Source organism: Anguilla anguilla, chromosome 12 (genome assembly GCF_013347855.1).
Source record: "Anguilla anguilla isolate fAngAng1 chromosome 12, fAngAng1.pri, whole genome shotgun sequence".
NCBI lineage: Eukaryota > Metazoa > Chordata > Actinopteri > Anguilliformes > Anguillidae > Anguilla > Anguilla anguilla.
The window spans coordinates 24171571-24193250 of NC_049212.1; the positions used below are offsets into that span (position 1 = coordinate 24171571).

The following is a 21680-nucleotide window of genomic DNA, read 5'->3' on the forward strand; positions in this document are numbered from 1 at the left end:
GTGCTTTTGGACTGTGTGGCAGCCAGTGTGCAAGTGGATGGAAGAATGGACTGAACTAGATGTCATTAAATCCTAGAAGCTCACGTCCCAGAATCAGTGAAGAAACTAAAGTTGAAAAGAGGCTGGGCATTTCAACAAGATAATGATCCAAAACAAAACTCAGAATCAACCATGAACTACCTAAAGAAAAAAAAGATTACAGTTTTGGAATGGCCTTCACAGTTCCTAGACTTGAATATTATTTAAAATCTATAGAGATCTCAATCATGCAGTGCATTAAAGAAGACCTGAGAATATTTCTGAATATTTAAGGTTCTAAAGGAATTAGTAAAGGCTGGGATAAACAGGGTGCCTAAACATTTGAACATGCCACATTTACGGTTTTACTTTTTCTAATCCGTTAAATTCAGCAAACAAATAGTAATTGTGCATTAAAATTTGCAGAAATATGTCACCTTAAACACAGTACCCTGCAGATGTTGTGTTACCTTCTTTTCACTCAGAAAATCAACAAAACATGCAATTTTTTGAAGAATAACTGGGTAACACATACGCTAAACACACAACCTCTGGAGGCATATCATCACTGTGTAAGCGCCTTTGTACATGACCTGTGCTTCCTTGCGTTAAAAAAAAAAAAAAACAATAAAACTGCAACACTCTCAAAGGAAAGGCAGGAAGTGAACTATCCCTTCAGCGGGAGTGCGACCGCGCGGCCCTCCTGTCACTCACCGCGAGGGGAGCTGGTAGGTCATCATGACAGACTCATCTGCATTGGCCATAAGCAGCCAGATGGGCTCCTGCAGCACGCACTTGAAGTGCTTGTTCTCCTCCACCTTGGCCTCCACGTGCGCCTTGGCCTTGTGGTTGTTCTCGGAGGAGTCGATGCTGCCAAAGTATTTGCTGGTGTTGCTGGTTTGGCAGCTCCCTGAGGAGTAAGAGGACAGAGAGGTTAATGGGGGGTTTGTACTGAGCTGAATTAGCGATACAGTGCAATAGCAGTGTTAGCAGGTCTGTACAGTGAATTAGCGATACAGTGGTACAGCAGTGTTAGTGGGTCTGTACAGTGAATTAGCGATACAGTGCTATAGCAATGTTAGCAGGTCTGTACAGTGAATTAGCGATACAGTGGTACAGCAGTGTTAGCGGGTCTGTACAGTGAATTAGCGATACAGTGCTACAGCAGTGTTAGCGGGTCTGTACAGTGAATTAGCGATACAGTGCTATAGCAATGTTAGCAGGTCTGTACAGTGAATTAGCGATACAGTTCTATAGCAGTGTTAGCGGGTCTGTACAGTGAATTAGCGATACAGTTCTATAGCAGTGTTAGCGGGTCTGTACAGTGAATTAGCGATACAGTGCTATAGCAATGTTAGCAGGTCTGTACAGTGAATTAGCGATACAGTGCTACAGCAGTGTTAGCGGGTCTGTACAGTGAATTAGCGATACAGTTCTATAGCAGTGTTAGCGCGTCTGTACAGAGAGCACAGAGCACTACAGCACTGCAGTACAGCGCGGCGTGTGGACTGACCTACACCGCTGGCCGAGGTGCCGCTGGCGGAGGTGCCGCAGCCGTTGGAGCCGGAGCCCAGAGAGCCGGAGGTGGCGGAGCCCGTGCCGGAGCGGGAGTCCTCCTGGAGTAAGATGTCCAGCAGGTCGCTGGAGGACGAGTGCGCGTCGCTGTTCGGACCCTCGCCAGGGGAGCTCATCTGAAACAGGCGAAAGGACAGGCCACCCCAGTGAGTGAAGGCTCTCCACTCCTCTCTCTCACTCTCCTCTTTCTTCATCCCCCTTTCCTGTCTCTCTTCAGCCCTTCCCCCAAACGTCAGACGCTGAAACCGACATCCAGTACAGCCGATTCAGGCTGGAAGCGTGCTGGCGACCAGAGGTGACACCACTCACTGTTAGACCTGTTAGGCACCCAGTCTCACAGCTGCCTGTTCAGGCATAGACTGGCAGAGGTGAGTAAACCCTACTCAGAACCGCAGAGACTAAACGGGGGCTAAAAGGGTCAAACTCAAATCAAACAACATGAAAAGGATGCCCAACATGGGGCCGAGCCTGCCCACTTCTCTGATTTGATCTGTCTGCAACAGCAGCGCCCCACTGCCCATTCTGGAGAGTGTATAAATCCACGGTTCTCCTCTGAAAGATGTGGTGTTGCCGGCTGCTTCTTCTCACATGGCGGGCTACAGCTAAGCTTGCACAGGATGGAGTCAGAGGAAGGCCTTTCAAATGCAGCTTTAACATGCAGTCTAAGGGCAACCGATCCACCAGCGATGAATGTGGACCCCTAATCGGCTGAACCCTCCTCTAACCAGGGCGATGCAACCACCAATTGCGCGTCGCCCTAAGGAGCTACTGGCCACACTTGGCACTGGGAACCCGCATTTGTAGAAGCTCATTTACTAGATGGAACTTACATGCAAAAAGCTTACTCAGATATAACTCTGCATACACATCACCGGCAAATGCTTATACAGCAACAATGGTCTTTCAGTCATAGTATTTTCAGTTATTAAAGCAGTCTACAACTGATGAAATGAATATGGACACAAATCAGAAGAATGGTTTTTCAACAATGAAATATTGCTTAACACCTTTTTATGCATTTCATTGACAAGAAAACGAATAATGAGGCAAAAATGTTTTATTTGTTACTGTATATAGGTATACTGCAGCTTCGTCGATGTTTAGGCAGACTAATGTCAAAAATGAAAACCACAATAAAATCACAATAGAGATGTTTGAAAAAAAAAAGTTTATACAGTGAAAAACAGGCGTTTCCAGCTCTGGTGCTGGAGAGCTGCTGGTTTTGCCTATCTGCGAAAATTAAGCAACCAATTTAGACCCGATAAACCAGGCGATTGCTGAGATACCGTTTAATTAATCAAGGTAGTCCTGCTTGAGAACAAAACCAGCAGAGTCCCGTCCCTCCAGGATCAGAGTGGGAAAGCCCTGTGCTAGCAGAAAGGAGTACAATGGTATCGCTCGGGTTAGGCCAGGGCGTTGCAGTGTTGGCCTACCTCATCAGCGCAAAGGCCGAGTCTACAGCAGCCTTTATTCCGAGCCAGGCTTTCCTCCGACTTTAACCTCGATAAACCCACGGCCCTGCGAGTGTCCTCGGAGTTTAAGGACGCCCGCGCAGCGGGACCACAGCCAGGCCCTCCACACGCCTTTACCAGACCAGGACGACCAAGCGACCGCTAAAAGGTGTAAGGACACATTGATTAACACAGGCTTTCTTTCCTTCTTACTTTGTTGTGTGAATTCATTTTCCTTATTTGTAGATACTGTACTGCAATAAGCCAGCATAATCACTTTTTCACATGTCAATGTTGGTATTAAGTAGCCTGAGGAGTAGCCTGTCTGCTCAAGATTTTTCTAGAAAAATTTTTATCACTTCCAAAAAAGGTAACTAAAAAAATCAATAACAACTCTAGCATCATGTGTGGGACCTTAACTCACATTAGACACACCACAGATACAAAGGAATTTGTTTTTTTTCCTTGCAAAATCTGAGATGGAGGGGCTGCCAGCCTTGTAAGCAGGGAACATCCCATGATTTACAGCAGACTGGGGGGAACTGAGCAGTGGAATGGGCTGGCTGAAGGCCCTAGCTGGGACAGGACCCAGGCGACTGCGGGGTCCGCTGGGCCCGGGTTGGGTGAGCGGCGGGTGGGGTGTCGGTCGCGGTCCCTACCTGCTGCAGCTCCTTGCTGGGTTTGGCAGAGCCGCAGGCGGAGGCCTTGTCCTCGCCGCTGTTCCCCGGGGCTCCAGCAGGGAGCGCCGCGCTGTCCTGCCGCTCCACGGAGCGGGCCGTCTCCTCCAGCTGCAGGAGGTTGAGCTGCAGCGGCGAGCTGCAGCGCGACTCGAAGAGCGGGGGCGAGGCCCGGTCCCGGGCGCCCCCCGACAGGGGCGTGGAGGAGCGCGACGGGCCCTCCCGCGTCTCGCCGAAGGGCTGGGCGAACGGCTCGGCCGGGAACGGGGCCTGGGGCACGAACTGGGCCTGGACGGGGTAGGGGGGCTGCGGGGGGAAGGGGGCCTGCTCCGGGTAGAAGGGCTGTCGCGGGGCGCTGCCCATCTGGGGGAACACGTAGTTGGGCAGGACGAAGGCCAGCATGGGCGGGACCAGCGGCGCGGAGTAGGGGGGCGCCTGCCCGCCCGGGCCGTCCCCGAAACCGGGCAGCGCGGCGCCGGGGCTGGGAGGCACCGCCCCGGACCCCGAGTACACGGGCAGCGGGTAGGCGGGCACGACCGCGGGGTACGGGATGGGGAAGGTGGACTGGGAGGTGTCCGAGGGAGACCAGGACGTCTGGTTGAGGCCCTGCAGGGGCGGGCGCTGGGGCGGGGTCCTGTGGGAGGCCGTGCTGTCCGAGGACTCGTGCTTCTTCACCCGCGCTTTCTTGGCCTTCTTGTTGCGGCCGCCCCTCCTGGCGACGGGCTCCGCCCCGTGGCCCCCTGGCTTGGGCCCGCGAGTGGTGGGCAGAGCTGTGGGCATCAGGAGGGGCACGGTCATTACAGAGACATTAACTGCTGCTTTGCATTATGCACACGTGAGGCTTTGTGTGCATTTACAGATACATGCACGCGTGTGTGTATGCGTGTGTGTGTGTGTGTGAACGTGCGTCTATGTGTATGGATGTTCATATGCGTGTGTGTGTGTGCGTGTGCATATATGTGTGTGTGTATGTGTGTGCGAGCATGCATATATGTCTGTGTGTGCACATGTGTACTTGTGTGTGTATGCGTGTCTGTGCGTGTGTGAAGGTGCATCTACGTGTATGCATGTTCATATGCCTGTGTGTGCGAGCGTGCATATATGCATGTGTGTGATTGTGTGTGTGTGCACATACGCGTATGTGTGTGTCACAGTGTGTAAGACCGTGACTGCGTACCGTGAGCAGCAGGCAGGCCGCGGTGCCGGCCCAGGTACAGGGAGCAGTCAGCCTGGAAGGCCTGCGCGTCCCGCTGCTCTCGGCGGCGGCTGAGGAAGGCCTGCTCCTCCTTCTGCGTGTGGGCCGCCAGCACCTGCTTGGTCAGACCCAGCTTCTTATAGGCCTCCTTCTCCTGGCTGGGCGGAGACACGATGCTCGGGGGCGGAGCCGAGGGAGCCAGGCTTTCTGCCGCATCCTCAATGATCTCTGCAAAACAAGCCAGAGTTTCAATACAGCCCAGGCTGGCAAAAAACTAAATCAGCTATGCTAATTATGCTAATTAAAAACGGCAAACCAATGCAGTAAAACTTTCAAAGAAACACTCTAGAAATGCTTCTACACATCTATGGTTTATTTAGTTTTTTCTTTTAGCCTCTTTTTTCTGTGTCCATTATTTAAAAAAAAATTTCTTCAATACGTAAAATCATATGGACACATTTTCTGGAAAGTTACATCATAAAAAAAATATTAACACACGATATTTACACAGTGCTGTATTTTATAGAGTTCATTCAGAGAACTGAAGGACCTGAAAGGAAGGATTAAGCGTGCGTACCTGATTCTGGCTGGGGTTTCTTGTCTCCGACGTGGACGATGGTGCTGCTGTAGCTGCACTGGCTGGTGATGGACACCACGCTCTCCGCCTTACTGGGCAGCGCCAGGGGTGCCAGGGACGCGCCCACCACCGCTGCGCCAGCCGGTTTCTTGGGGGCCTTCATAGAGGGCAGGTCAGCCATGGTCTCCGACAGGAGGGGTCCTGCCAGGGCAGAGACGCATCCTGATGATGTCAAACGCTTACAGCACGGGTACGGAATCTCAAGTGTCAACCTAATAATGCTACAGCTAATAACACCAATAATAATAATAATAATAATAATAAGTGGTGGTGGAGTGGAGTGAGCAGGAGGGTGAGTAGTCTGGCAGGAGGTCAGTAAAGTAAACTGGAAGAAGAGTCAGTCAGGCACTTCACTAAAGTGGAAGGTGAAACCATTAATAGGTATCATGAGACATAAGGTTTAAGTGCCTAAGGTCAGCGCCAAGTCTGAGCAAGTTATGAGTCATTCTAATTCTGATGTCACATGGTTAAGTGCTCTCACTTAGGAGGTGAATGTACAGATATACATGAAAGCATGTTCAGTGCCATATGTGCTACATTTAGCTACCCATTTGCGTCCTGATAACTCCAGCAGCCCTATTCTGATCACTAGCTAGCAAGATGTGTAACTTGCTGTTACCTTGGTATCTAGCTAAACAGATAGCAACATCAATCATGCATTGAATCTCAGATGCCATTATAAGTTTTATTCATAATAATCTATCCCACAATTATAATGAATTAGCTCTAAAACCTTGCCTCATTCACATTTAAGGCCAACACACAAAAGAAGAGGTGTGGACATACCTTCAGCCTTCTGCATGCCATTCTCTGCCTCTTTCTGCTTGTCCTCATCAGAGTTGGAGGAGGTGGTGTTGGAGGACGACTGGCACTTCCTCTTCACCGTGATAGGGAGGTTACAGCTCTCCAGGTACCTACACAAACAGTAGAGCCATTAACATTAACAACAGAAGCAATAACTGCAACCAAACGCTTCCTATAATTTGATGTGGCCTCATTTCTTTCCAGAGCTGTATATGCATACACATGCACACACACACGCACACGTGCAGGCACACAAACACACTCTCACACACACGTGCATACATACACACACGCGCACACACACACACACACACACAAGTTGAACAGTGGCACCATTCGTTGCTGTGAGAAGCTACTCTGCACGCGCCCGACTCTTAGCGCCGATGAAACATAACAGGAGAGGAAGCTGTGAAAGGGCTCCAGAGTACACAGCCAGTGGACGCGCACGTGAGCGTTTCACACACTCCCCACGCCTCAGCACCTGCAGCCAGACTCAAGAGCCCCTTCAACCTGAGAAGCAGGAATGTGAGCGAGCCTGAATGCGTCTGAAAGCGCGTCTTTGTGTGCTTGTTCACTTCAGTGCAGAAATGGGACCCGTGAGTGATTCTGGAGTAGGGGAGGAACCATTTACGCGAGTAAACAAGTAATCGCCAACAGATGCTTTACTGCTTAGAGACATAAATATAGGCTTAATGCTAAATGTTTTGCAGTCTTAAATTATGCATTCTAAGAGGCTAGCTTTGTCTATTTTTATGTCTTCGTGTCCCAGAATAGCTAAATAAAATGTTTATCCAACAATGTCTGTAGCCTATCAGTTTACTAAAGCCAGTGACTGGATGGGAGCTGAGAGTTGGGGTGGTGTATGCCACCTTTAACTCCAACCTATCGTGTTGTGGATGGATGTCGCTGTGGTAGAGGCTGACCTGATGACACTGTCCAGGCAGCTGATCTGCTGGTAGGAGTAGACGGTCTGGCCCTTGTAGGCCAGCTCCTCCTGCGCTGTGCTCCTGTCCTCCATGCAGTCCATGGTCTCCTGCCCCCCCAAAGGGAGGGCGGAGCCCTTGAGCCGAACCACCTGGCTTCTCTGCTGGTGCTCTGCTGGAGAGAGCGCATCGTTAGTCCCAGACAATAGGAGCACAGGCACATGCATATGCACTGCTGCTTGAACACATGCACGCCATTAGACACACAACTCACTCACTAACGCACACTCAACCACACACACACTGCTGCTTAAATGTACACATTCAGACAAACAATGTCCCCACTAACACACACACTGCTGCTTAAACATGCACATTTATTCAGATACAAAATGTACCCACTAACACACACAACCACACATATATATACACACACACACACACACACACACACACACACACACACACACACACACACTGCTGATTAAAAACATACACAGTCAGATATGCAATGTACTCACGCACGCAAACACCAACAGAACAATAAAATGTAATGTTAGAAGAGTCTACTTGTCCCATTCCTGCTTGGCACACACCTGCTGTGAATGTCAGTGGCTGCACATTAAGAACAGGAGGCCATGGGATAGAGAGTACTTACTGTCAGAGGCCTTCTTGGGCTCTGGTCTGGCTGCAGAGGCCATGTAGACCTGCTGGCCCTGGTATTTCAGCATGTGGACACCTTTACAGATCTCCTGGAACGTTCTCTGCAGGGAAAAATACACGTGGCAGGGTTAAATATTAAATAGATTCATTTGTAATCTTTGCCAGATTGTGCCCTCGAACGAGGAAATGTTGCAAAAAGAAACTGGGGGAATACATTTCAATAACTTCCCATATAAGATATATTCAGTAATAATAAGAGGCACACAGATGTTTCCGGCTTATTAATAATAACATCCAATGCTTTTCTTATTTTGGTCACTGTGGTTGAAATGGCTGAATTTAGCACATATGTGCTGTACAGCATTCACATAGATATAGAATATACAATCCATTAAAAGCGCTGCAGAAGTTGCATGACCCACCGGCTTGGCCTTGTGCGCCTCCTCAGTGGCGTTGTTGTTGCCGTTGCCGTTGCTTTCGCTGGACGAGGCGACACTCATGAGTTGCTCGTGAGACCCGTTGCTCCCCAGGCTGCCGTAACCACTGGACCCAATGCTATGGACCGGCTGATACAGGGAAAAAAACATTAGCATTTACACACCCTATTTTATTCAGAAGGACCATGCATGTTAGCATTTACGCTTATTCTATGCTACTTTCAAGGCCTTGGCATGTTAGGCTTTGCACACACTATTCTACTGGGGCGGCAGTGTAGTATAATGGGTAAAGAGCTGGTCTTGTAACCTAAAGGTTGCAGGTTCGATGCATATGTGAGTGCGTGAAAAGCTCCTGACCTGCAGCAGGAGCTTGTGAATCTGTTCTGTGATCTCTAGGATGTCAGAGTCCATGATCTTTCCTCCTGTGAAGGCAGGGGCTGCAAACACATCTTCATTCACAGGGCCCCTGTGCAGAAACAACCCCCAACTTATTTAAACGCTATTCAAAGCGAGCAATTTGACCAGGTGTCGTACCCATACCACTGCATACACTATAGGAGAGAGAAAGAGTAGGAGGCTGTTACTCACATGCGGACTTTGTGTCTGCCGATGACAAAGGACACCTTTCGGCTCCAGGGGTTGACGAAGCTGGACCAGCTGGTGTCGATGGTCACGTACTCGCCGTTGCGGGCGCAGAAGCGGATGGAGGAGTGGTCAAACGGCTGGCCCATGTACTGCAGGACTGTCGGGGGGGACAGAGGAAACAACAGTGAGCTATGGCAGGAGAGCCTGACACACAAAGGCTCGCTACAGGCCTCGGAACACAGGAACCAGGGCCTGGCGCTAACTGGCGAGTCTTGTGAAGGGCTGACTCACTCTTCCTGTGCACAGCCAGCATGAGGGGGCGGTCGCTGGGATGCAAATGCAGCAACACTGGGGTGCCAATCAGATCCTGAGGCAGGTAACCCAGCAGAGGAACAGCCCTGAGGAAGAGAGACCCTCGTTATGGACGCTCCATGACAAATGGAACATCCATAAGCAAAAGAGTACACCAAAGGAAACAGGTTCTCTTGGGAACCGGAGAGAGAACTGAGAGACAGCAGGGCCTGGGGATCCTGGATCTCCACCAGCAGCAGCCGGAGGGTTAAGAGGGAAAGAGTCTTGGGCAGGGAGACAGGCACTCACCTCTCATCCACATCCTGGAACACACAGTTGGGCGTGTGCGTGGTGGTGAAGATGCGCTTGTCCGTAGGAATTCTGGGAGCTACAGGAGACACAAAGTCAACAGTCAACTTCCCCCTGCTCATATAGCTCTTACTTTGGCTCGTCTGGAACACTGAAAGAATCAGCCGTGCATAAAACACAAGAGAAGCCACTTCAAGAACACTTGGAAAAATTCCCAGGAGTGGCCAGCCTTCCAAAATTTCTCCAAGGGCAAAGCAACAACACATCCAGAAAGTCACAAAAGACCCCAGAAGAAGATTTAGGGAATTAAAGGCCTCTCTAGCCTCAGCTAAGGTTAGTGTTTATGACTCCACAATAAGAAGGTTACTGGGCGAAAAGGCAGGCAGGAACCACTGCTAACCAAGAGAAACATCAATGCTCGTCTCACATTTGCAAAAAAGCACCTAGATGAAACCCAAGCCTTTTTGGATACTGTTCTATGGACAGAAGAGTCAAAAGTGGAACTTTATGGGTGACACGGGGTCCCACTATGTCTGGCGTAAAACAAATACAGCATTTCACAGCAAGAACATCATATGAACAGTCAAATACGGTGATGTAGTATGCTGGTGTGGGAATAATTTGCTGCCTCAGGACCTGGCTCTCATGTTTTGGTGTTTGTTTGTGTTCGTCTGCGCCTTTGTATGCCTGTGCTCGATAGTGAGTGCCTCAGTACACATGTGCTGCAATCGGTTTCCTCTGACGTCCATACCTTCATATCCAGAGTGCACTCTCTCTGCCAGCAGGAGGCAGCAGAACTGGTCCTCCGCAAGCTGTGCATCCTGCACCTTCATCAGGTAGGGCGTCATGCGGAATGGGAAATACTGCAGGCCCCCCCCGTGCTTCTGGCCCCCACTGCAGAGACAGGGAGAGATGACATCGGTCTTACACACCACTGGCGTAATACTACACCCCAGGTCCCAACCCTGTTCCTGGAGATCTACCATCCAGTAGGTTTTCAGTCCAACCCTAACAAAGTATACCTCATTCAACAGCTAGAGATCTCGTTGAGCTGCCAATTAGCAGAACCGTACGTGCCAAATTAGGGTTGAAATGAAAACCTACAGGACGGTAGACCTGCAGGAACAAGGCTGGGAACCACAGTGCTACACTGACCATGCACTTCAGTCCTGAATTTATTTAGCCTTCAGCACACTCAGTGCACAACATTCAACACTTCTTTTTCACTTCCCTCATTTCAGTCATTCAATGGCTAGGGCCAGGACTTATTCAATGACTAGGATACGACACAAAGTACCCCTAATTACACACTGGATAAAATCCACATTCAACTTTGATTTAACTTTTGTTCTACAGCCAGAGGAGGCTGTGGCCAATTTTACTTAGAGTTACTGTTTGATAGTGCCTTATCATGGCACAAGTTGTCATAGCCTAAATGTCCTCAAGGGGGCGATCCAAGCTCTGAGCTCAGCAACCTACACTTCTATATTCAAAGTGTAAAACCAGTTGCTCGCGACCCACAGTAGACAGCAGACATAAAAATTCTCACCTGATGCGACAAAAGAATGATTTCTCCTGCATGCAGTCAGATGGAGAGGACTCTATTTGGAAAAAGAGCAAAGGCAAATAAAATCAACGAGAGGTAACATTTCATTGAAATTCACATTTACATACATCAGTGCTTCTCAAACATGGACCTGGGGACCCCTCAGTATGCTGGTTTTTATTCAAGCCAATTTTCTGTCCACACTTCCACCTATTGATTTAACTTAGTCTTTAATCTATTTGTAATCATTTGCAATATATATCACAATAAGCTAAGATTTACAATAAGCTAAGAGGTGATTACCTAGACTTGAACCAGAGCCAAATAATTACTGCTGTTTCTTTGAGCCAATCGCCTTTTGGTGTCTGACATGTGTTGTTTATTGATCATATATTACACAGCCATTGGTAGCACTGCAAGATTCAAAGAGAAAGCTTGCTCACAATGAGTACATCATAACTTGAGTGGCAAAAGTTTTTTAATCAGAACGCTGAAACATTATTTGTAGTTTAATTTATCTTGCTTATCCCGCCATTTCATCCTGCTTTTGTGAAAATTATGAAGGACGTACATTTATTGTAATATTGTTGCAAGTAGGCATACTGTGGCAAAAATGATTCCATGGGCTAATGCGACCACTGGTTGGGATGAAAAGCAGAACACACAGAGGTCACCCCCATACTCACCAAAATGAATAGAAATAAACATTTACTTTCTATAGAATGACCCAGCCTGGATCCTGCTCTGCATTTAATTTGCTTGTTGTTGGCTTTTCCAGGGCAATTCACAGCACTTGCATTTCACACAATACAAATTTGAACAGGTGGATATTTACTGGAGCAGCTAAACAAAAGCGTCAATTTCAAAGTTTAGTTCCCAGGACCAAATTCAAAGAGCATGTCTAAGTCACATGTGGCCAATGGTCCCAAGGAGCCACACCCTAAAATCACCGACCACTGCCAAGTTGCCAGGTGAGATTATATAACTGTAATGGCTTTCACTTATCAATTAAGCACCGAGTAACAATGAAAACCAGCCAACTAAGTGGCTTTCCAGGACCGGTGTTGACCTCCCTGGTCTAAATGATTTGCAGTAGTGCACTTCAAAACCAGCGGCCTAATTTACTTAGACCTTTAGCATGTGCTAAATCTTTTAGCATGTGCAAAAACAATAACATGACCAATAATTGGTCATGGTATTTGTTTCGCATCAATCACTGGTTGTGTTATTAGTTTTGCGTGCGCTAAAATGTTTTGCATATGCTAAAGGTAAATCAGGCCCTTAGATTCTAGATGTCAGCAGACATCTAGTTTGACACACAGCCTGGTTTAAGATGGGCGAGCCAGGCCTAGCATACCTGCGCCCGTGCACATTCTCCAGGAGGGCAGGCGGTAGAGCGTGGTGAAGCTGTAGAAGACGCTCACGTCCTGCGGAGACAGGAACTCCACGAACTTGGCATTCTTGAAGACGTCTCGCTTGCAGCTGAGGATGGAGGCAGCCTGGTCCGAGATGTACACGATCTTCCCCGTGATCATGGACACGGCCACCGCGAAGGTGTCCTGCTGAGCGGGAAAACAGCCTCAGCATCCCCCCCGAGTCATCAACAAATGGAGCCATAATGGCCGTCGGCAGGAAAGACGTACGTACCCTTTGTACTCAACCCTTGAGTTCAGTTCAGTGGAAATTGACTCATTTTAAACTTTCAGTACAAGAGGAATGACACATTTGAGAGCTGTATTTCATAACCAGTGACTATGCCAGTGTACGTTTGGTTCTTGCTTTGTGTTTCTATTTGTTGCTTATCATCCATACTTATTAGCCTTTCTGTGTACATGGTTTCTTTGAATATAATAAGATAATGATAATGAGAATGAAAATAAACAAAACAATAAAGATAAATGATTTATGTCCCCATGCTTTGCCTAAACTGAAGTAAGGCAAGTACTCTGGAGCGCAATGGCTGCCGAACATCAAAACGGGGCACACAGTGACAGCAGTGGGGAACCAATGCCGATGGAGAACCAACCAGATCCCTGAAAGATGCTCGGCATACAAATTCAGTCCATTTATGTTCCTATTCTCACCTAGTATAGTACGTCTGCACAGCATGACACACAACGCTCCACCCCCCCGGGGCCCCTCCCCCCAGAGGCCCCTCCCTGCAGGTGCCCGCTGGGCTCCACTCACAGTGTTCTTGAAGGTGTACTCTGAGGTGATGCCGTCAATCTCCCTGATGGTGTAGGACGAAACATCGAGCCCTGGTGGCTGGCTGTCGTTGATCATCAGCATCTGGTAGTACTCTTCATTAGCTGCAAAATGTACAAGAGACACTCATGATCCATGCGTTCAGCCACTATACTGCAGGGGTCACTCGTGTGTTCGTGAACTGCCATGTCTCCATATCTTCCTCTCACTAGTTAGCTGCCTAGCTAGTAAAAACTCTCTCTCTCGCTAGCTAGTTTTCAGGCAACTTTGGTTGCTCAGTTGCCCAGTTGCTCAGTTAGCTGGCCGTCCATCAGCTACATAGAGAATGAATGGACTTCCGGCAATTGGTCAACGGAGTTGCTTGCTGCGTGAATGCGAGGTCGGTCCAAAATCTTGCACGCTCCCCAATACTAGGATAAACTTTAGTGCATTTACCTGCAGTCTAAGTAATGACAACCATTTTAAAATACCTAAAAGGGAAGACCACCATCAGCTGATAAGACCCGATCAGCAGAAGTCACCTTACCTTTGACCTGCTTGACGCAGCGCAGGGCGTACTTCAGGGTGTTCAGGGTGCTGGACTTGCTCTTGTTCCTCTTCTCGGAGGGCAGGTGTAGCTTCAGCTCCTTCAGGGTCTTGCGGAGCTCCTTCTGGGTCTTGGCCTTGGCCGACTGCTCGCTGCTGCAGGGTCACGCGAGGGATGCGCAGGGGAGAGGCGTGTCAGCAACGCGCCTGGGTTACGGAAAGCCCCGCCCCACCCCGCCCAGCCAAATGTCCCCGCCATTGCCGTTCGACGTGACGCTATTGACAACTCCTCACGGGGGCACTGAAAGGAGGGAGTTTTATACCCTAAACCATCAGATGCTGTATTAACCCATTTCTGCAACATGAACAGCACCGCTGACACAAGCTGGGTTCATTTAAAACCGATGAGGAAACTCTAAAGGCTGAATGGAGGCTGCAGGGTATCTGAGGGATTGGGGGGGGTGCACTGACCTGCAGCCGCTGGTGGAGGGGTTGTCCTGCTCTGAACTGGCGCTGAGGAGGCTGAAGGCGTTGGAGCTGCTGGGGGGGGACGGGCTGTGGGAATTGGAGCTGCGGGGGACAGACGGAACACAACAAGGGGCAGACAAAAGAACGGGTTAGAAAACAGCAGATCCGCCGGGCCACGGAAGTATCGGGCAGAAGGGAAAAAAAATAAGTGGATTTGGCCAAGGCTCCTTTATTACCCACTGCCATTGTTCCACCTCGCTTTGGAAGGCATTCTACCAATTTCCCATTTGATGGGCAGTGTGGGTTTGCACAATAGGAAAAATGGACAAGGGCGACTGGCTGAAGGCTCTCATTATTGTATTAACTCATAATTTGGTTTTGCAGTGCATTTCCATTTGTGAAAGAAAACCTATTCCACCAGGGAGGGCTGTTTTTCTGTGAGTTTCAAGCTTCCCAGTATTAACTGCATAATGCTAATCCTACTTTCTCTCAGAAAGTTTTATTCAACTTTTATTCAGACTGTGCCAGCACTCTGCTCCATGCTCCATGTGTTTCTGCGCAGTGTTGAGCAAGAGAATTCCAAGGGTGGCCTGATACACTTCTGAGTCTGAGCCGCTGGTTTAGCCGCTCAGATTAGCTCCGTAACACTTTGAGAAGCTACAAAGAGGTGCAGTTAATACACCAGGCCTTGAATATGCAATGGGGAGAGGATATAGCTATATAGTGTGGGAAGAAGCTTAATTTAGAGTGAGCCGTCAGAAATAGCACTCTGCAAAATAGCAACAGCTAGATTTAGGCATAATGATTACTAATAGTAGCTTACACATGTCTGTGTAAGCTAACAACCCAAGATTACAGGGTCTTCTAAGCTTGGGCATTGACAGTTTAAACACTGATATTAAATCTTTGTGTCATTCGGCTTCCTATAAAAGATTCATTAGAGCTATATACTGCATCTAACATTCCTTTAATTACAATGGGAGGATGTCAGTACTTTCTGCACCCTCCAATAGTGAGGACAATACAAGTCATTTTCCATAGTGGTTTACGATATTAAAGATCATACTGGGCGTTTCTTGACGCCCGGTTCCAACTGGATTTCAGCACTGACATGTAAAGTCAAATTAAAATATATTTAAAAGCGGTACACACATGGGGCATACGTGCACCTTTAAAAGAACTGGAGAGAGCAGCGTTGAGGCTGCCCACCCTGGAGGAGTGCAGGATTTAACCAGTTTCCAGAGCACTCTCACGCGCCACTTCTTCGCAGCACTTAGCCACTTCCGCGTGAAATGTGCCAAATCCAAAAAGATTTCTCCGCCGAGCTGCTATAAAAAGTCACACGTTGTTTTTGTGATTTGCCTGCTTTGTGCTTTCAGGGTTTTTATTTACTTGGAGCCGATTTGCTCATGGTTGCGTGCAAACCAACTCGTAGCCCTTCCCTTACGGTGTGCGCGTCGGTGCTCCTGGCTATTTCGAGACGGGGATATGACGAAATGGCTGTACCCCTTTATTTTCTCAATATTGTCCCATACCAGGAAGCCAAGCATGAGGTGACTGCTCTTGCATATTCTCTCCATCTACATTCCCCAAACGTGCAGATGCCTTCCAGGAATTGCAGAAAAGAGCAGTGCTTAAAGGTCATGCAGTAGTCAGTACGGCGGTACATCATTTCTCAAAGCATCTTTTGATGCGTTTGTGCAGCTGTGTGATTGCGGATGCTCTATAATCACTAGCTCAATCGAGGGAATGAACTAGCGGTGATATTCCCTGAACCATTTCCCTCATGTGTGCCTCTGACATCATCTACTGTCTGCTTCCCCGACCCCTGACACAAGTAGACTAGACAGAGGGGGACAGAGAGTGCATATGACAGAAACTCTTAGGGCTGGGCTGGTATCCCAGTTTGTATAAGGAAATATCATGGTATAAAGAGATCACTGCTTAACTTACATCATGCAAGGTACAGAGACACAAATCTGGACACTAACCTCTTGTTGCTCCCGGATGACTCCAGCAGTGCCGAGTCTTTGCCGTTACCGTTGGAGCTGCCCAGCGACTCATTGCCGTTGGAGTCGTTGCCGTGGGACTCATTGCCGTGGGACTCTGTCCCGCTGCCGCTGGACCCGCTACCGTTCATCTCGGCGTCCTCGTGGAGCGAGTGCGCCATCTTCCTGTCGCTGTGTGGGGAGGCGGGCGGGTCCTGGCTGCTGTCGCTGCCCTCGGAGGCCAGCCCTAGCTCCGCCCCGCCCCGCCCCCGGCCCTCCCCGAAGCCGCTCATGCGGTGCAGCTGGGACATGGAGCTGCAGGCGGCGGCCTCCTCACCGAACGAATCCCGCTCCTCCAGCGTGGAATACAGGTAGCGCTTGGAGTCCAAGTCTTCAGACATCAATCAGCAAGAAGGTCAATGGGACACTGAGGAATCACCTGATGTTCCACATTGCGTTGCCGTGGGAAATGTTGCAATAGAGTGTTGGGAGTTGTAGGCAGCTGCAGTTCTCTGCGAAAAACACAAGTACAGTACATGCAGAGGGTAGTATTTAAAACATAACAAGCAAAAGGATTGTTCTCACAGAGAAATGGCTCCACAACCCCACACCCCAAATAAATGAAGAGGAGAATATAATCAGCAGCAGCTCACTCACTGCTACCACTGAAAAGAGACAGGGACAGAGGCATTATTTAAACATTTTATAGGGTCAGAGCTGAAATAAAACTGAATTAGTCCTAACTGATTCAAAGGTTTGCCATCTGAAAAAGTCAGACTGGAATTAAGTCTTACCAAAGCTAATTGATTGTGAAAAAACACAGAGGAATACCCTATGGATGGTAACATTAAGCAAAAGGATCAAGTTCCATTACAACAAACAGCCAAAAATAAAAAAAACTAGCCTTTCAGGTTTAAACTTCAATAACAGACCTGTTAGCCTAGTACCCTTCTGTACACCAAGCCGTATATCCCAGAATAGGACAACATCAAACAGCCTCACACAAACCTTCAAAGACTGGCCAAAGCCAGAGCATCGCTGCCCTTTCCCCAACAGGCCAGACCAGAGCGCACACTTCACACGCCTTTCAAAGGGGACGCTCCGAGACACGAAGGTCAGGCTGTGCGCCGGCAGGCGGCAAAGACTCGAGAAAACCAGACGCCTCCATCTTTTAATAACTCTGAAATGTTAATATCATCTGCAAAATCGTTTCACGCATACGGTGGGTGACATTTCACTAAATAACAAAAGGGGGGTAGCACTTTGGAAGTCATTTTTAGAACAGCTCCAGAAATGGCACAGCATCATCACCCATTTGTACGACGGTGCCTCATTTAAGGTCGTTATGAAGGTTCTAACAGTTCCGGCTCAATAGTTCTGGCTCCTCTAAGCAGAGGCATTAATCTGTCACAGTTAAGCCCAGGCCACACATGTAAAGACTGGCGGACAGAGCACGTCCGCTGCTACAAGCACAGTTCAGCCGGATTTAGGACAGTAATGTGTGCCAGTGCGGTGCTGTGCAATACTGCACAGGGGATTGGCATGCCTGATTATGGCTGCAAGGACAGCCAGATTTCATAACTGCCACAAGTTACTCTACCTGAAATCTGCAAACAGGTTAACTTGGGTCTCACTTAAGAGAGACCAAGGAACAGGTGAGGAACCTCTCAGAATAGAGGATAAGATCAAGCTCAAACTAAAAAAATTAAACATCCCCCGGACCGCCATTACACCTCCACCGCAGCCACCGAAACCACTGTCATCACCCTAGCCGCCATCTCCTCCATGACCACAGGACCCTGCTGTACAGAGCGTATGTGCTGACTCCATCAGCATTGCTAGTGTTGCGCAGTGCTACAACTGGGACCTTAGGGCAGCATGTGTATATCCGCATTGCTGAAGTGCCATAGCTTTTAGTCTTAGCCGTACTGCTTTGCATAAACTTTGAAGCTCGGAGGGTTGATCATTACACAATGCAACAACATCTCCCTTTTGCCAACAATGACCTGTTGATCTCACAAATGTGACTTCACAAATTAACTACACCATTTTAATTAGCCTACACCATGTCAGGCAATTTGGTAACTAGTGTGTTGGGGGCAAAGGTTAGACAAAAGCCAGACCAGAGCATAACCAGAGTTTTTTCTTCAACTGGAAGTCTGTTTCTAGCCAATTTGTGCCCCAGCCCAGACAAAGTGAACATCAGTCACCTGAGTTGAAATGATTCACTAGTGTGAAGAGCTACTTTGAGAGAGGAAGCCATTTTATACCTTGATTTAGGTGATTTATAATAAAGTGTGAAGCTGGGGCACTCGCACTTGGAAACGTCTCACCCACGTTCTCACGGCTCCATCTCGGTCTCTTTTTCCATTTACCTGCTCCTTCTCTCCCTCACTTGCTCAGTCTCATCTCTCATCTTCCCTTCATACCCCCCCTCACCCCCAAACCTTTCTCAACCCTGTTCCCAGTCTTCCATTCATTCTCGTTCTCTGTCTCTCTCCCTCTCCAGGCTCACATGTTTGCGTGTAGCCAGCAGAAGGCCATCGCCCGCGGCGAGCTGATGGTAGTGGGATTAGACCCCCTCTGGGACGAGTCGCGGTGCGCCAGAACCTCGCTGCGACGGCGGACCAAAACAGCCCAGAGAGCCGCGGCGGCCCCGCCGCGCCCCGCCGCTCCCGGGCTTCCCGCCGCTCGGCCGTGCCCGATATAGCACACAGAGTGCGCCTCCGCTGTGCCCCTCAGTCAATAGCTCTCAGGGATTAATGCTAGATGCAGTGAGCAACCGACCTGGCGTCTGAGGAGGGACGCGGGGAATGACCATTTCCTGTGGCGGCGAGGGACACAGGTGCCTCCGAGTGCCTATGTCTAATGCGGTCAGGTGCTCCAGCAAAGCCCTCACGTTTACAATAGGGCACATTTACTTTGCTCTCACCAACAGAACGGCACAAGCGGCCATCTCGTCCCTTTGTTTCCATTTCAAAACATAGCATGCCAAGTGATAAATTTTCAATAAACAGTTAATGGTTAACGGGTAAGACAGGAATTATGGAGTAAGAAGTTGATTTTACCCAGTCAGATTAAAAATTACTGGCTTTAATGGGCGTTGCGTTAAGGTCGACAAAATAATTTACCTCGTATTAATTTGTTATTTTGGCATTTATGTGAAAAAAAAATCCACAGAAAGGCCAATTTACCCCCATGGAGCTGCTCATGGCAATAACGAAATGTATCTTTCCGCCCTCTCCAGCCATACCGATTCAGTGTTCTATGCAGTTCAAGAAGAACGGGACTGTTTAAGCCAAAATTGAATCGTTAGGTACAGGGTGACACTGAACTGCCTAACAGGCAGTGTATTACAGAGGCTGATGAACTGAAAGCAGTAACAATATTGAGCAGATTTACAGAGTAGAATGAGTCCAAAAATCAATACCTAATGTCATTTGGGTGCCCTAACATACTGCAAAATTACCTTTAGGGACTGGACAGACCTGCTAAATAGCATTTAGAGCACTATCCTCAGCGGGTCCCACATTAGCTTTATTCTTCATAGTTGGATCCTAGCAACGATTTTCTTCTGTGCCTTAATGCAAGGTGAGACCTGCAAGTGACATTACCCGCATTATAAAATGTTTCTTAAGAACAAGACAGCTGGTCATGTTCAACCTGTTTTAGTTCATTCTGAATGCACCTAAATTCAGAAACAATAAAAAAAAGCCACTTCTGATCTGTAAGTTGATAGGACACCTGTCATTGGCATCTGATACAGTCATTTCTCACCCAAATGAGCAGTACTTTTACCTCCATTTGGCCTTCAAAGAATAGTTCACTTTCTGGTGTTTCTTGATATTGTTATTTTATTTAATATCAGCTTAAATTAAAAAGTATACTTTTCCCACTAGGCTTGACAGTTATTGGTGTAACATTCTTGTACAAGATGCCTTGGAGTTACTTCAAGTGCACATTTTTCACTTTAAAACACAAATCAGTGCTTACCCCTATACCACCAATTGTTGTACCACCATGGGGCCTGAGTCTCTCTGAGGCTCTCGTGGAAATGATGGCCTGCCATCATCTTTCCCCTCCTATACTTGGTTCATGTTCAGCTCTGTTAGCTGAGCCTACCTTCAGGAGCCTGGCTTGGATCCTGCTATCCAAATCAAGTGGTAAAGTCTCGAGTGGCTTTGGCCTGCCAAGGAAGAACCAGACAGGAAAATAAATAAATAAAAACTAAAAAGAAAAGATAAAAGCAGCGGTGCTCTTTCAACCAAACTCTTCACCAAAGCACTCACCTGGTAACATGTCCAAAGTTCAACAACATGCTGCTGTTTCATGGACAATGCTGTTCAATTAAATACAATACAGGCTTTCAACCAGGGGTACAAGTGACTGTGAACGTAATAATATTAAAAAATAATTACAGTCAAATAACAATAGTAGCAATGACTGTTGGGCAGCTCATCCTGTTAAGGCTCTGTGCCAGCGTGTGGACAGGCCCCACTGCCTGGCATTTCAATGTGCCAGCGCTGACTGTGGCTGGCAGCCATAATTGGCCATAGAGTCACCAAAAGGGAGGGATTCAGTTTGCTGGTGTGACCGTATCTCATTGCTCACTGGCGACCCTCACTGGTCAATCAGGTGCCCACAACCTGTTGCTCAAGTGATATATGAAGCATCTTCCTCCAGCTTGTGCATGCACAAGCACAATTTGTGGACGGCAGTGTGAGGACAAGTAGTTCTGCAGTTAAACCTCTGAAGTTCTGCACTCCAGGAACACGTGAACCAGCCGGCTCCTCCTGGGCAAAGCCAGTGATATTCATGGAAAGAGTGCGGGGGAGTGAGAGAGAAAGTTAACGCTCTGTGACAGCACCCAGTCCCAGAGAGGAGCAGCTCTGTGCGTCACTCGCACACCGGCATCCGCAAAGCCTGACAGCCAGGACCAAGATGACAGACGAAACGGGCAAACAAACCTCCTCCATCATTCGCTCGTTCAGTCACCCCAGAGCTGTGAAGCACTACAAGCGGTTAAACACTCTGCAGGAGATATGAAATGAAGGCACTGAAAGAATCGCTGAAGCTCTCATTCACATTGGAGTGTTTTCCGCCTCTCACTAACTGAATCCTGAATCACGGCTGGTGCTTTTTGGAGTTACCTTAACTTTTTGTTTAAAGCACAGCAGGTCCTTAGAAACCTACAGTATAGGCTACATATCTGTATTGTTTGTGCAGCAAAGCCTCAAAAATTAAGACCACTGGGACTAGCTGTAGATATTTAAAATGAGTGGTAGAAGATGGGAAATAAAACGGGTTGCCAAACTAATCTGCGCAGTTGTTGAAGATAATAACATCACACTAGCAATCAACAAGGCAAAGTAAGGTGAATACA

General features: G+C 48.2%; 1 protein-coding gene across 8 annotated transcripts in view; it reads right to left on the bottom strand.

Moving 5' to 3' along the window:
• LOC118210320 (period circadian protein homolog 2-like) overlaps positions 1-21680 on the bottom strand; it is a 28475-nt gene that overhangs the window by 3529 nt on the left and 3266 nt on the right. For 2 of the 8 annotated variants that reach the window (XM_035386399.1, XM_035386406.1), the window contains exons 2-24: positions 20291-20483; positions 19767-19895; positions 16301-16809; positions 14313-14411; positions 13843-13997; positions 13299-13420; positions 12469-12673; positions 11115-11166; positions 10317-10459; positions 9566-9644; positions 9257-9363; positions 8969-9122; positions 8738-8846; positions 8366-8509; positions 7939-8044; positions 7281-7455; positions 6340-6467; positions 5494-5694; positions 4899-5144; positions 3704-4491; positions 3027-3206; positions 1532-1709; positions 733-928 (exon numbers count right to left, since the gene is read on the bottom strand). In XM_035386399.1, coding sequence (XP_035242290.1) covers positions 733-928; positions 1532-1709; positions 3027-3206; positions 3704-4491; positions 4899-5144; positions 5494-5694; positions 6340-6467; positions 7281-7455; positions 7939-8044; positions 8366-8509; positions 8738-8846; positions 8969-9122; positions 9257-9363; positions 9566-9644; positions 10317-10459; positions 11115-11166; positions 12469-12673; positions 13299-13420; positions 13843-13997; positions 14313-14411; positions 16301-16698 — 3965 coding nt within the window. In that variant the 5' untranslated portion in view covers positions 16699-16809; positions 19767-19895; positions 20291-20483. The remainder of the gene's footprint in view (positions 1-732; positions 929-1531; positions 1710-3026; positions 3207-3703; positions 4492-4898; positions 5145-5493; positions 5695-6339; positions 6468-7280; positions 7456-7938; positions 8045-8365; positions 8510-8737; positions 8847-8968; positions 9123-9256; positions 9364-9565; positions 9645-10316; positions 10460-11114; positions 11167-12468; positions 12674-13298; positions 13421-13842; positions 13998-14312; positions 14412-16300; positions 16810-19766; positions 19896-20290; positions 20484-21680) is intronic. The other 6 variants (XM_035386402.1, XM_035386401.1, XM_035386405.1 and 3 more) reach the window with 6 other exon arrangements.